Genomic DNA, 14,560 nt, shown 5'->3' with positions numbered 1-14,560 from the left:
AGAATGGGAAAAGGTGCTCTGTGGGATAGCTGCCCATAATGCACTACTCCCAATGGCGCAGCAAATGCTGCAAATGTGGCCACGACAGTGCGCTGGGCAGCTGTCAGTGTGAACAGGCTGCAGCGCTTTCCCTACTCAGCTGCACGAAGTCAGGTTTACCTCACGGCGCTGTACAGCTGCAAGTGTAGCCAAGGCCTGTAATATATAATTTGGATCTGTAAAGAGGAATCTGAACTTCACAGGAAATTCTCTGTGACGCATCTATGCCCCAGAAGAAGGTAACTGGCCAGTACTTCTTTCAGTATGTCTGTCATTTCTTACTTTAATAGTAATTGCAATGGCAAGGCAGGCTTGTGGTACAAATAAAGGTTTGGATTAATCAACTGGAGTATCTTGGACCCCAAGTATGTGACATTCTCACCCAACTATTAAATAGATCCATCATCTAATTATCAACCAATTGGCCAGACCCATTCTCTTCCCACAGTCTCAGCGTCTAATTCCAATTTCCCCTCCTAGATCCCTTCTTGGTACCTTTGAACTTCCTCAGAGTCTCCATTAGAGCAACAGTTTTCTGGGAGAAATCACTGAGTCTTAATTCTAGCTTAGGAGAAATCTCCTCTGGCTGTTGGAACTTCCCCTTCGCAGACCTAGAGAGAAATAATTTAACATGCTTATATTTCATTTATTGACTCATTATAAGTTCTTGCTAATGAATCACTGTCCTAAGGGGTCTGGAATTAGAATTCCTCTACTTCACCCAGCCTCAGAGCAAGGCCATGGCAGTGAAACCTTCCCCCCAAACGGTCCCATTATTATTCTTCAGCTCTGGCCTGGAGAGTCCAGCTCTGGGGACAAAAGGGGAATTGAGTCTCCATGGCCAATTCACTCCTTGGCCTCCATGCTCTGAGGGACAGGAGCTTCCAAGGCGAAGTGTTGCAGAAATCTGTCCACTAGGAACTAGACTGAAACACCAACTCCCCCTTCCCCAGCTCATTCCACACAGGTCTCCAAACAGTCCTCAAGTGGGGAAGAGTCTTGACCACTGCTGCCCTGGCCTTAATGGTAACCAGAGCCACAGCAGTGACAGGCCCATATTCCATCCCCACAATCCTGAGGCAGCCAGTCCCCCAGGGATGTGACATCTCTAGGAAATACTTGAGGTCAGTCCTTCCCAATGAATGGAGAATTCCAGAGTCTTCTATAAAAGGGTGAGAACCTCAAGATGAAGTTGATCAGAGAAATTTGTATCCAAAATATGACCTTCCCCACACATTTGGCTGTAAAGCCGTGGGGGGAAGCAGTGGTAACAGCATCTCCAAGCTCTTTCCCAGCATTGAGAAGAGTGAGGAGGAGTGAGAGAGAGCCACGTACCTGCTCAAGGTGCTTCTGACATCCTAGAGGAGAGAAATAGAGAGAGGGAATTTCAGTCCCACCTGACACACTTAGAATACCAGAAGAAGGGATTTAGCAACTATGGGGGAAAGAGGCTGTGTTCTGGCCCCAGGACCATGCATTAGCTGAGCTAATGAGGCTTTTCCACCTTTTACATCAAAGTGTCTGTAACTTTTTAAAAATGGTAGTTATTCACATCTCTGCAATACACATCGAGTTACACGGTGATCTTTGACTGCTGGACTCCCGTGCCCATGTTTTAGGAGCAGTCTTGTCCCTGTGTTGGGATCTGGAGTATTTCTAACTCAGTCTCACCTGCAACAATTCACTCACTGGCTTCTGACACTTCCCCTCCAGCTCGCTGATCAGGTCACTGAGACGGGAAATTTCCTCAGATACTTTACTGACATTTTCATTCTGTATCTTCACAATCTCCTTGTCCAGCTTCTCCAGCTGAGCCAACAGGAGTCGCTCTTGTTCCTTCAGGAACTGCCGCAGTTGCTGAAATTCAGACATAATCTTCTGCCTCTCGGTTTGTGTATTTCTCTGTGAAGGACAATAGGGAAAGGGCTGGTCAGGGACATGGATGGAGCCTGGGATCCTTTCATAGAGAGATGAGTGTGTAGGAGGGAGAATTTTTTTCCAAATTCTAAGTCATCTGACTCTGAACAGTATCCCGTGGTTTCTAAAGAGAGGATTTTCTCACACCTTTCCATTTGGCCCCAGAATCTCATAACGGGACGTTCCCATGTCTGACATGGTCTGGATAGCGCGTTATTGATGGCCTTGGAGTTGGAGATCCAAAGCACCAGGAGGTGAAAAGAAGAAAATACTAAGGACTGTAAAACAACTCATCTGGACAACACCCTCAGGCATTAAAGATGAATGACAGGAATGGAGAGATTGTCAGAGCACAACGGGACTGTAAGCCAGAAATGAGCAGAGGGATAATTGTTCAGTCATGAAACCAAGACTTCACAGCCAGGGACAGGAAGGATGCAAGGATGTTTTGCGCCCTCGGCAAAACTTCCACCTTGTGCTCCCCCCCTCCCTGAGCCCTGTGTCAGCTCTCCGGCCCCCCCACCCTAAGGTGCTCCCCCGTGGCAGCTCCCCACTCCCCCCTCCGTCCTGAGGTGCCCCCCCTGCGGCAGCTCCCCCTGGCCCAGGGAGCTGTACGGCAGCTCCCCGCCCCAGCTCACCTCTGCTCCACCTCCTCCCCGATCACGCCATTGCCGCTCCACTTTTCCCTCCTCCCAGGCTTGTGGCACCAATCAGCTCTTTGGCGCCACAAGCCTGGGAGGGAGAGAAGCAGAGCGGGGTGGCGGGCTCAGGGGAGGAGGTGGAGCAGAGGTGAGCTTGGGTGGGGAGCAGTTCCCCTGCATGCTGCCCCCCCCTTACTTGCTGCAGGCAGCCCTCCCCGCATCCCCCTGCCCCAGCTCCCTCCACCTAAATGCTGAAGACGACCGGGGTGGCTGAAGATCCAGAATAATAGTTACAGTAGTTCATGGCAGTGGGTTTCAACCTGTGGACTGTACAGACAATAGATTTCCAAAAAGGTCTCTGCACCCCCAATTCAAAATTATCAAATGAAAAAAGGTTGAAACCCACTGGTTTATGGTGTAGGCCTAAGTAGTAGTTCCTGCTAAAACAACTAATTTTTATTTACTTGTGATTATTCCCCACTTAACGGATTTCTGCTTTACCTGCCCCAACTGATTGAGATAAAACATAATTGGGCCTCTAGATTGCCCTGGCCTCTCATTATTGCTCTGATTCAGAACGCCCCTCCATCCGGCTCCTTACAAATGCAGATTAATAATGACGGGCACCTACCAGATATTCCTGGCTTCTCTTTTCTCCACTCACTTTAAATCCTAGGAGCTTTTCTCTGTCTTCCCTCAGCATCTTCAAATGGGCCCGAACCTTTTCCTGAAGAAACACAAACTGATTTGAGTGGTGTTATTGTTATTGTTAGGAGTGAGAGTGTGAGTGGGAGCTTTTCCAACCCAAACAAACACTCTACTGATGAATGGAGAACCCAGTAGATTTACGGAATCAGCGATACCAAGGAAGTGAAGTCATATTAATGGACGCTGGGAGTGTTTTATTTTCAGACTCCTTGAAATTGTTTGACCTTTTTTCCCCATTGATTTATACCAACATGACACTGGAGTCACATCCTTGGAGTTTTCTTTCACTGTGTGAAATATTCTGTTTTTGAGGAGGCTAAACAAACAAAGTGATACAAATCCCAGAAACCTCTAGGGCTTGAAATATGGCCCAGGATTCTCAAAAGAGCCCAATTTCCACTGAATTTCAACCCTGAACCCCTGGGGACTGGACTAGTTGGATAGAATTGGCCTGGGTACTAGGGCAAACCACATTAGATGTGTTCATTTTTGTCAAGAACAGTTGGGGTTTGTCCTAGTTCTGTCCTGGACCCTTACAGAGGCAGGGCTCCCTGGGTACTTCTTCCCCAGCTCAGCTCCCAGAAGCAGTGAGTTCCAGAGATTTCAAAATGCCACGGTGTGGGCGAGCAGCGTAAGGATTAATGGAACCACTTCATCTGGTTCTTCAGCCTGACACTGGTCACCACCACCCAGGGGTTAGTTTTGCTACAAGCCAGTCTAATCTCCATCTTAAGTGCCAACTTCTAATGGCGCCGGTGGGTGCTTGACCCCCCTCTGCCCCCAGCCCCGCCCTGACTCCACCCCTGCCCCGCCCCCTCCCACCACCATTCAAACCTCTTCCCCAAAGTCCCTGCCCCAATTCCACCCCCTCTCTGCCCCTATCCAATTCCTTCCCCAAATCCCCGTCCCTGCCCCGCCTCTTCCCCGCCTCCTCCCCTGAGTGCGCAACATTCCTGCTCCTCCCCTCATCCCTCCTGGAGCTTGCTACAGCTGTTTGGTGGTGGCCAGGCGGGAAGTGCTGGGAGGTAGGTGGAGGAGCAGGGATGCGGCACGCTCAGGGGAGGAGGAGGAGGCAGGGGGCGGGGCGGGGATCTTGGTGGCCAGTGGGTGCAGAGCACCCCCTAATTTTTCCCCATGGGTGCTGCAGCCCCGGAGCACCCATGGAGTCAGTACCTATGATCCCCATGGTATTTGGCATGGACCTGCACTGTCTGGAGCCCTTTTGTGTGAGGACTGAAGGTGCTTGGAGTCCACACAGTGTTTAGGACAGTGATCTCTAGTGCAGGCCGGCAGCATTTGAGTTTAACCCCTCGTGGAGCAGCACTGGAGTTCATAATCCCGGTGGAAAACATCATCTCCCTGCAGGGCCTGCCACCTTTATCAAGGCATCTTTCCCTACTAATGGCCTTTCTTAATTATTGCTCAGTCAGGAGATGGCTATATCTGATTACTCCCAGTTTTGGGTGATGCAAGTTTGTCAGAAAATGTTCCCACTCTCCAGAGTGACAGGTTCTCTGAAATACTCCCGAGAGGTAGAACAAGTAGGGTCATGCTGGAATTTTTCCACAGACCCGCCTCTGTGGAGAGTTGGACTCAGCCCTACGGAACAGGAGCTACCACTCCCGTTCCCACAGGGCTGCCCCTCCTCACCAAGCCCACAACCCACCTACAACTTCCCACGACTCACTGGTGGGTCACAAGCCACCATTTGGGAAATAGCACCCAAGGGGGGGGGGGGTCTCAACTCCCTAACCCAGATTCTGAAGTTTCTCTCAAGTCCACAGGAGGGAGGGGAGATTGGCCATGGACTCCCCCTCGTGCCTGCTACCACTCCATCACCTAAAACATTCTCCATAGAAAAGTGCAGGCACCTAAGTCTGCACCATGGAAAACGGAGAGCTTTGAAATATGGATGACCTATCGCGATTGCCAGTGTATGCAAACACCACCCTCTTTAACTGTCCCCTGCTCCCAGCCCCGGTTCTTTCTTTATTCACCTGCTGCATATCATCTTCATTAGACTGGGACTGTGAGCACTTTGCCTGACTTGTCTGTACAGTGCCTGGCACAACGGAGCCGTAATCTCTCACTGCAGCTTGGAGATGCCACTGCAGTAGAAATCAGAACATTCTATTGGATATGAATTCTTATTATTGATGTCAACATGGAAAACTTTATGGGCACAAGGTTCCCACACTGAAATCTATGGTGAAAATTTCCGAAGTGGAAACTGCAGGATGCGGACTGTCTCCCTGTGTCCTCAGAAGACGTGGAAGAGGCACAATGCTGGTCGGGGGGGGGGGGCGCTCACCCTATAAAGAGAGAGGGGTCTCAGCCTCACCTGTGATAAACCAGTTCTCCTCCCCAGGTGAGGACAATGAAGGAGCAGTGATCAGGGCTGGGTGTGACATAGCCAGTTCTCCTCCCCAGGTGGGGAAAAAGAAGGAGCAGTGATTGGAGGAGAGGGGTGTATCATGTAATCCAACCAGGCCTGGGGTAGGTAAAACAGAGGCCTATGGAGAGCCAGAGGGAGGAGGCCATGGATCTTCTTCAGGGTGATAAGGCCGAACTCCAGACTAGAAGACCTGGGAATCACTGCTGGCAGAGCAGGGGTGTTACTGGCCACAGAAAAGCTGTTGTGGATTGTTTCTGGGAACCTCCGAGGGAAAATGAGGTAGGGCTACCCCATGACACGAGGGGGCACTCTGGAAGCAATGACCCTGCTACAGTGCCCCATTGCTCTGCTGCCCCCTCCCACCCAGTCCCTGCTTCCTGCAATCCCGTCTCTGATTCTATCAGGCAGACTTGCTAGGGTTTGCAGGACGGGAGCTCCACTCCTGTGCCCCCCCCCAGTCTCATGAGGGGGGGTCCTTTCCTGTCTGCATGAGGAGTTCTGCAGGAAAAGGGCAAAGGGGATGTGTGCCAAGAGAACAGCCCCAACTGCATCCGCCTGCTCCCTCAGCCCCAGGGAGAGGAGGAGGAGCACAGACCTGGTGTTTATAGCTTTGGGAGGTGGTGGAAGTGTGGGGGGGCAGAGAAGAGGGGTCATTCAGTGTCCAGGACTCTGTGTATGGGGAGCAGGAGGGGTGGGGGTTCGTCACTCCCCCTCACTCCACCGTGTCAGCCTTAGGACGTTTATGGAGGGCCACACTTCTCCACCTGCATGAGCCTTGGGAGGATTCCCAGTTGCTGGGAAACCTACCTAGTCCTGAAACCCCTCGTTCCTCTCCAGTGGAGCTCACTGACTGGCTGTCTGGGGCTAAAGGAAACTCTAATGCTGGGGGAAGATGAGTTCCCCAAGGCTCTGGTTATAAAAATAACAGTTGGTGATTTCCTACCTTGAATTCTTCGACAGCTTCCTTTGCAGGAATGACGGTGTGATCTCTGTGCTCCTTGGATCTGTCACACACCAGGCAGATGGGGATTTCATCCTCTTTGCAGAAGAGTTTTAGAGGCTCCTTGTGTTTCTCACACAGTCTCTCTGGTTCTGGTTCCTTCACTGTCTGCAACCTGAGTTCTCTGGCTGCTTCCACAACATTCCTGAGCTGCCCGTTCAGCCTGAGGTTCCTCTGGGGAAAGATCTCTCTGCACTGAGGGCAAGAGACATCTGTATCGAATGCCCCCCAGCACTGGGTGATGCAGGCTCGGCAGAAATTGTGATCACAGTCGAGAGACACCGGATCTTTAAAATACTCCAGACAGATGGGACAGGTCACTTCATCCTGGAGTGTTTTTCCTGGATTCGCAGCAGCCATGGCCTCTAGTGCAGGAAAGAGACAAGAGAGGAGTTTTGTTTCACTTCCTTCTTCTCAGAAATGGGCTGATTGAACTTTGTACCATTAGGCTTTTCCTTTCTGGGTGTGGTCTCATGTGATTTTTTTCCCCTTTGGACTGTAAAGAGCCTTTGAATAAATTGTGATGAGTCCAAATTCATAGAATATTAGGATTGGAAGGGACCTCAGGAGGTCATCTAGTCCAACCCCTTGCTCAAAGGGGGAACCAATCCCCAGACAGATTTTTGCCCCAGATCCATAAATGGCCCCTTCAGGGATTGAACTCACAACCCTGGGTTTAGTAGGCCAATGCTCAAACCACTGAGCTATCCTGCCCCCTTCATATGTCTTAAGCCAAATCAACTTTCGACTTCACCTTGACTTTGTACTCCTAAGGATAAATGCCAATGCTTTTCCTTGGCAGGAACACTTGTGTAAGCAGAGTCAGGATGAGCTCTACCCTGACATCTGGTGGTGAATTATGGCGAGTGTGGAAAAGAACTCCAGGGGCTGATCTTGTTTGCATAGGCACACCCACCCGCCTGGCATGAAACAACAGCAACTCAAAGTGGTTACTTTGGCTGGTGTGGGATCCCCAGTTTCTCTGTTATTGGGGCAGGAAGAATAAAGTTTTGTTACCCTGATTCTGTGAATCAAGGCCAGTGGAACTGTTGTATGACAGAAGGACTAAGTGAGTCCTTCACCATTACCTAAGTAGCACTTGCGTGACAAGGGGCATGGGTTAAAAAACTTCTCGGCTCTTTGAGCTGTGGTCCAAGTGTTAGTAGGCTCTTGGTCTATCCAAGGCCGTGGTCAAGTGTCTTGATGTTTTTGGTCTTTTGGCCTCGGGATGAAAACCTTGCCTTTGCTTCTGGGACCTTGAAGTGAAAAAATTCTCTAAGTTATATCTGTTCTTATCAGTTTAATATCTGATATGTTCTTGATGAGAGAGTATGGGGATAGGTCTTTGTTGGTATGGTTCCCTCTTTTCTGAGGGCTTGAAACACCAATTGCACTATCTCCTCTCTCCACTGTTGAATGTCAGAGTTAACTTTAATTCCATTAAGAATCTAGTCACAGGCTGCTGAGCTTAATTCACTTTGAGCCAATGGTGCACCAGCACTGGGGCTCCCCTAGTATGAGCTGAAATTGCTAAGACCTGAAATCATAAAAGAGCTAAAGTTATTAAGAGCTGAGATCACTGAGTGCTGTGTTAACTAGTGGGGCAGCCTGAAGCTATATTGCTAAGCAGCTGGCAGAGCAATTTGTGGGGATGACTAGAGGAGCAGTGAGCAGCATGGAGCCCAAGGAACGGTGAGCAGAGCTGTTTGCGGGGACGGCTGGAGTGGCTCACAGGTCGGTGAGCGGAGCAGTTCGTGGGATGGCAGGAAGTGGACTGGCTCATGGTGAAGGCTGTGGTGGAACCCCACAGAGAGACGGCCGGCCTTGGATCACGTAAGGTGCCCCTTAACACCCTGCATGCCCCCCTTTTTCTCTGGGGCTGCACTGACCAGGGACAGAGACTTTGGGGTTTGTTGGACTTTTGGGGTGTGGGACTCTGGGTGATTTTTGGGTTGCTGGATTCAAGAGCCAAAGGGAAAGGACACAGCCCAATTTGCTGGGGTGGGTTTTTTGCTCATGGGTTGTGTTATGAATCCTGTTTGTGGTGTTTTTCCAATTTAATGCTGATGTCGTTTACCTCATGTTATTAAACGTTTTCTGCTACACTCAGACTCTGTGCTTGCGAGAGGGGAAGTATTGCCTCTTAGAGGCACCCAAGGAGTGGTATGTAATTGTCCCAGGTCACTGGGTGGGGGCTCGAGCCGGTTTTGCATTGTGTTATTGAAATGGAACCCCTAGATACAGAACCCGGCCCTTGTTGCTGCCAACTTAGATGGGCAGAATGGTTACACTTGTTATCTACTTTATTTGGAAAAGGCATCCATTCCTCCACTTCTACTCTACCTATACCTTCCCAGAAGCAGCGAATAGAAAACCTTACCGACGCAAGGACTTGGACACAGATTGAGAACAGTATTCTACTGATTTGAGAACAAGATAGAGTTAAGTAACACCCAAGTTCCAATTTCAACTTGCTGACTTCCTCCATGACCTTGCACAAGTCAGACTATCTGTCTCAGTTTCCCCATGAGATAATAGCTACCTCTCATTATTGTAGCAAGGGTTACTTAATAAAGTTTATAAAGCATTTCAGAAACTGAACTATGAAAACATAAATATAAATTATTATTAGACTGTGCTGTTGGTATCTTGGACCAAGCAGCTTCAATTTTTAATAGTTTTTTTCCTCCTTTAAATCATTTTTATACAAATAGTTTGCAATAGCACCACTAGGTGCTATAGCACTTCCCACACAGAGGAAGAAACAGCCAATGTGCCCAAAGAACAAAACATCTAAAAAGACAATAGACAAAGGGGTACAACATATATCAAAGTAACAGTGTGAATAACTCCTAGATACCTTTTGTGTTTGAAGTTAAATGCACTAGATTCCATTGTCCCTATTCTTCTTTCACAATTCTTCTACTCACACTGGTTCCCAGCTTCAGTCCCAATTTCTTATGCACTTTCGTCCCCAATATTTGATCCTCTCCTACCATATAATTTAATGCTTTAACTCATAAGATGAAGTAAAAAGTGCAGTCCTTTCCAGGTTTATGACAATAGAGATTTTGGATGAAATCTTGGTTCCATTGATGACAGTGATAAAATGCCAATTAACTTCAAAGGGGCCAAGACTTTGTCCTAATTATTTAATACTAACGTCTGTCCACTTTCTAGACTGATCAAGGAAATACATAAAAAAAAAAATACAGTAGAACATCAGAGTTACGAACACCAGAGTTACAAATTGACCAGTCAACCACACACCTCATTTGTAACCGGAAGTACACAATCAGGTAGTAGAGACCAAAAAAAAAAAAAAAAAGCAAATACTGTACAGTATAGTTAAACAAACTACTATTGACACCAACTCCTCTGAAACATCCGCAAGGCCCCAAACTTTGGACTAGTCACTAGGGTAAAAAAGGGGTAACAAGCGACTAGGGCAGGGGTGTCAAACTCAATTGCACAGGGGGCCAAAACTCAAAACTCGCGGGCCGAACAGTATAACCATTTATTTAACAGACTAAATATTTATGTTTTTTAACCATTAATATGAACCAAAATACAGGATATCATTCCAAAATAAATACATTTCAACTTAAAATATTTTGCTCTTCATAAAAAAATATCCTGTCAATACAATACATTCAAAATCTGTACATGCTGGAATATTAAAAAATCTGAAAATATAAATAAAAAATTGAATTTAAAGCAAAAGTATAATCATAACAAATCATAACATTCCATTTTCTTGTCCTATTTAGTCAGAGCCTGATACTTGGAGTCTTTTCTTTGCAACAAGTTCGTTTATGTTTGGGGTTAGGTTCTGTGTTGTGAAGATTCTCAGGATCGATTGCAGGTGTTCATCAGTGAGGCGACTCCTGTGTGACGTTTTGTTAATTTTCATCACAGAGAACAGCTGCTCGCACAGATATGTGCTGCCAAACATGGACAGGATTCGAGCCGCATGTTGGCGGAGCTGCGGCATCGCTTCAGGAATGAAGCGAGTGAACTGTGCTGGCCCCGCAGTGTCGTACTTTGCCTTCAGTGTCCCGTTACATTGCAGTTCTATCAGCTCCATCTGCATTTCTACAGGTGCGGTTTCCACATCGACTGCAAATGGGTTGCGAAGCAGCTCGAAGTTACTTTTCTGTGCCTCAAAGTCACTGAAGCGCCGTGCGAACTCAGTGCGCAGCGCGCTGAGTTTTTCAGCAAAGGTGGCATTTGGGAAAACTGTGGCACTTTCTTGGTTCCGTATTACTTGGCAACAGGGAAAGTGAGACAAGTTGCATTGGTGCATTTGTGTCTCCCATAAGCGCAGCTTCACTTGAAATGCCTTCACTGCATCATGCATATCGGTTATTATGTGCTCCCGTCCCTGGAGTTGAAGGTTTAAAGCGCTAAGATGCGACGTTATGTCAGCCAGGAACGCCAACTCACATTTCCACTTTTCATCCCGCAGAACTGTGCAGTCTTTCCCCTTACTGTCCATGAACTGGCAGATTTCCTCTCGCAGCTCAAAGTGTCTTTTGAGAACTTTTCCCCGACTTAGCCACCGGACCTCCGTATGATATGGCATATCGCCAAACTCGCTATCTATTTCCCGCAGAAAAGACTGGAATTGGCGGTGATTTAAACCGTGGGCTCTGATAAAGTTGACGGTTTGTGTTACAGTGTTCATCACATGATCCATTTTTAGGACTTTAGCACTCAGCGATTCCTGGTGTATGATGCAGTGATACACTGTCAACTCACCGGCACAGTTCTCCTCCCGCATCTTTGAGCGCATCCTTCCCACCAGTCCATTTTTTTCACCACACATAGCAGGTGCGCCATCTGTTGTAAGTCCAACGAGTTTTTCCCACGGCAGTTTCATGTCGGTTACACTTTGAAATACATTTCCAAAGATGTCTTCTCCTTTCGTTGTCCCGTGCATCGATTTAATGTCCAGTATTTCCTCTGTTACGCACAAATTGTAATCCACACCACGGATAAATATCGCCAGCTGTGCAGTGTCAGTCGCGTCAGTAGTTTCATCCACGGCAAGGGAGTATGCAACAAAATCTTTTGCTCTTTCAATCAACTGTGTTTTCAAATCAGTCGCCATCTCACAAACCCGATTAGCAACAGTGTTTCTGCTGAGGCTTACATTTGCAAACGCTCGCGTTTTATCTGGACAAAGGACGTCGCACACTTTCATCATACAATTCTTTACGAATTCCCCCTCGGTAAACGGCCGTCCTGATTTGGCGATCTCTTCGGCCACAATGAAACTTGCTTTCACAGCAGCTTCACTTTGTGATTTTGCTTTGGTGAAAAACGTCTGCTGGGATGTCAAATTCTTCTTCAACTCCTCTACCTTTTGTAGCTTCTGTCCTGCGCTCAGGTTTTTGAATTTGTTCTCATGTTTCGTCTCGTAGTGCCGTCTTAGGTTATACTCCTTCATTACAGCGATATTACTCCCGCAAAGGAGACACACTGGTTTACCTGCAATTTCAGTAAACATATACTCATTCTCCCACCGGCTTTGAAAGCCTCGGTTTTCAGAATCAATTTTTCTCTTGGCCATTGTTGGGGTCTAGCTTTGATTTGAGATTAGCGTTGTGTGGGGTTCCATGCGGAGCAGATAAAGCACACGACCACTGTGGTTGCAAGCTGAATCCGAATTCTGTTTATTGCAAGCTTTCTTTTATAGTTTTTCTCTACATTACATAACACAATTAGGCTATAATCACACATCTACGGATTGGACAAGAAGGAGAATCATGTGTTTATCACATGTATAGCCCCACAGCGATTGGTTCAACCGTTCCTTACATAAGGCCATGATTTGTTTACCTCATCTTATATAATCCTAGACCACCAGGGGGTCTTACATAAGGCCATGATCATCTTATATAATCCTAGACCACCAGGGGGTCTTACATAAGGCCATGATCATCTTATATAATCCTAGACCACCAGGGGGCCTTACATAAGGCCATGTTTGTTTACCTGGCAAGTGTCCCATCGTGACCCTTACCTCCTCATGGAACTTTTCATTAGGTTGGTGTAGGGATGATACATCCCCACAGCGTTGTATACATCAACAGACCGCGAACTTGAACCGCGGCTTGCCGTTGGCGGCAATTGCACTGCATCATGGGATTTGTAGTGTGTGTTATTGGGGCGTCATATCACAGGGCCATTAAAAACAGATATATAAAACGATTTCGCGGGCCGGATATAATTGTATGGCGGGCCGGATGTGGCCCGCGGGCCTTGAGTTTGACACATGTGGTGTAGGGAGTTCAGGCCCCAACTCAGCTTTGCAGAGCTGCAGACTGTGATTTTCTAGTTGCCAACAAATTAGGCCCTGCCATGACACTCGGCATTGTAACACCAAGTCCCTGCATAGATTGCCCCCTATGTAACCAGTCACCTCTTCTCAGAGCACAGCTGAGCAATTCCTGATTGACATGGGTGTGTACAGGACAGAGACAGAGCACAGGCTGGAGAGTGACACATCCCAGTAAAACCCAAACTCTCCTCCTAGAGGCGCAATATTCCCTGTGGGTGTTTGGGGGACACAACCAAGTCAGAAAGCAAAGCCCATGACGCTTCCCCTAGCAACTGCAGCTGGGACAGTAAAGTAGAACAGACAAGAAGAATTGTTTGTAGTGTTTTATTTACAGAATTAAGGCTGCCAACTTTCTCACTGAACAGCCTTGTCCCAACCTGATAGAGCTGAGAATCATAGACTTTAAGGTCAGAAGGGACCATTATGATCATCTAGTCTGACCTCCTGTACAACGCAGGCCACAGAATCTCACCCACCCACTCCTGTATCAAACCTATGTTTGAGCCATTGAAGTCCTCAAATCATGCTTTAAAGAGCTAAAGGTGCAGAGAATCTTCCAGCAAGTGACCCAGTGCCCCATGCTGCAGAGGAAGGCAAAAAACCCCTCAGGGCCTCTGCCAATCTGCCCTGGAGGAAAATTCCTTCCCAATCCCAAATATGGCGATCAGCTAAACCCTGAGCATGTGGGCAAGACTCACCAGCCAGACACCCAGGAAAGAATTCTCTGTAGTAACTTAGAGAAGGAGCCTTAATAACCACAGCATGGAAAGGAGATCCCCAGCTACTGGGAACAGTTTTCTTAATGGCACAGTACAGTTGCCCAGGAATTAATATAGGGAATTAATGAGTTACAGTCTCTCTTTCAGTAAAACGTCATAAATCTCTCAGTCCCTCTTATGCTCCATTTTCTTCTCCCTTTTCTTTCATACCATTCTTTTCTACTCATCATTTTTCTAGCCCTCACTTCCTACCCCTGTTTATTTTCCTGTGTCTCTCCCACTCTCCTCTCCTGCCTGTCACAGATCATCCCCCATGGCTGCTCCATACTTTCCCCTGATTATATCCCTTCCCCTCTTGCTGCCCCCAGGCTGGTTCCCCGCCTGGGATATTTTCTTGTCACTCTTCTCATTTCTGTTTTCCACCATTTCTCCTGGACTAGGGTTACCATATTGAAACATTTTAAAAAGAGGACACTTCACGGGGCCCCAGTCCCGCTCCCGGCCCTGCCCCAACCCCACCCCTGGCCCCGCCCCAACCTTCTCCAGCCCCATTCCAATCCCTTCCCCAAAGTCCCTGCCCCAACTCTGCCCCCTCCTCTGAGCACCCCGCATTCCCCCACACCCTCCCGCTCTGATCTTGTTGGGGGTTGCTAAGTGCTTCCCTGCTCCCCACTCGCCCTGCTGCCTCTGTGCCCCCCTGCCGCCTCTATGCCCCTGCCTGCCCTGCTCCTCCTCGCCCTGCAGCCTCTGCACACCCCCGCCTGCCCTGCCCCCCGCCCCTCAGCCTCTATGCCC

The 14,560-nt window shown here is 48.1% G+C and overlaps 1 protein-coding gene across 1 annotated transcript; it reads right to left on the bottom strand.

Moving 5' to 3' along the window:
- Positions 1-296: 296 nt before the first annotated feature.
- LOC135978855 (zinc finger protein RFP-like) lies at positions 297-7,127 on the bottom strand. The gene is made up of 5 exons (XM_065579591.1): positions 6,644-7,127; positions 3,229-3,324; positions 1,711-1,941; positions 1,375-1,397; positions 297-650 (listed from the first exon to the last, which is right to left on the bottom strand). The coding sequence occupies exons 1-5, from the start codon at positions 7,058-7,060 to the stop codon at positions 497-499; spliced, it is 921 nt and encodes a 306-aa protein (XP_065435663.1). The 5' UTR covers positions 7,061-7,127; the 3' UTR covers positions 297-496.
- Positions 7,128-14,560: the final 7,433 nt, after the last annotated feature.

This window comes from Chrysemys picta, unplaced genomic scaffold (assembly GCF_011386835.1).
Source record: "Chrysemys picta bellii isolate R12L10 unplaced genomic scaffold, ASM1138683v2 scaf480, whole genome shotgun sequence".
NCBI lineage: Eukaryota > Metazoa > Chordata > Testudines > Emydidae > Chrysemys > Chrysemys picta.
This window is presented reverse-complemented; position numbering and strand designations above follow the sequence as displayed.

Coding starts and splice junctions, on each gene's coding strand:
- LOC135978855 (XM_065579591.1), bottom strand. CDS start 7,060: ATGGCTGCTGCGAATCCAGGAAAAACACTCCAGGATGAAGTGACCTGT. Junction 1,942..3,228: donor AGAGAAGCCAGGAATATCTG/GTAGGTGCCCGT, acceptor TGTCCTTCACAG/AGAAATACACAAACCGAGAG. Junction 1,398..1,710: donor CAGTGAGTGAATTGTTGCAG/GTGAGACTGAGT, acceptor TCTCTCCTCTAG/GATGTCAGAAGCACCTTGAG.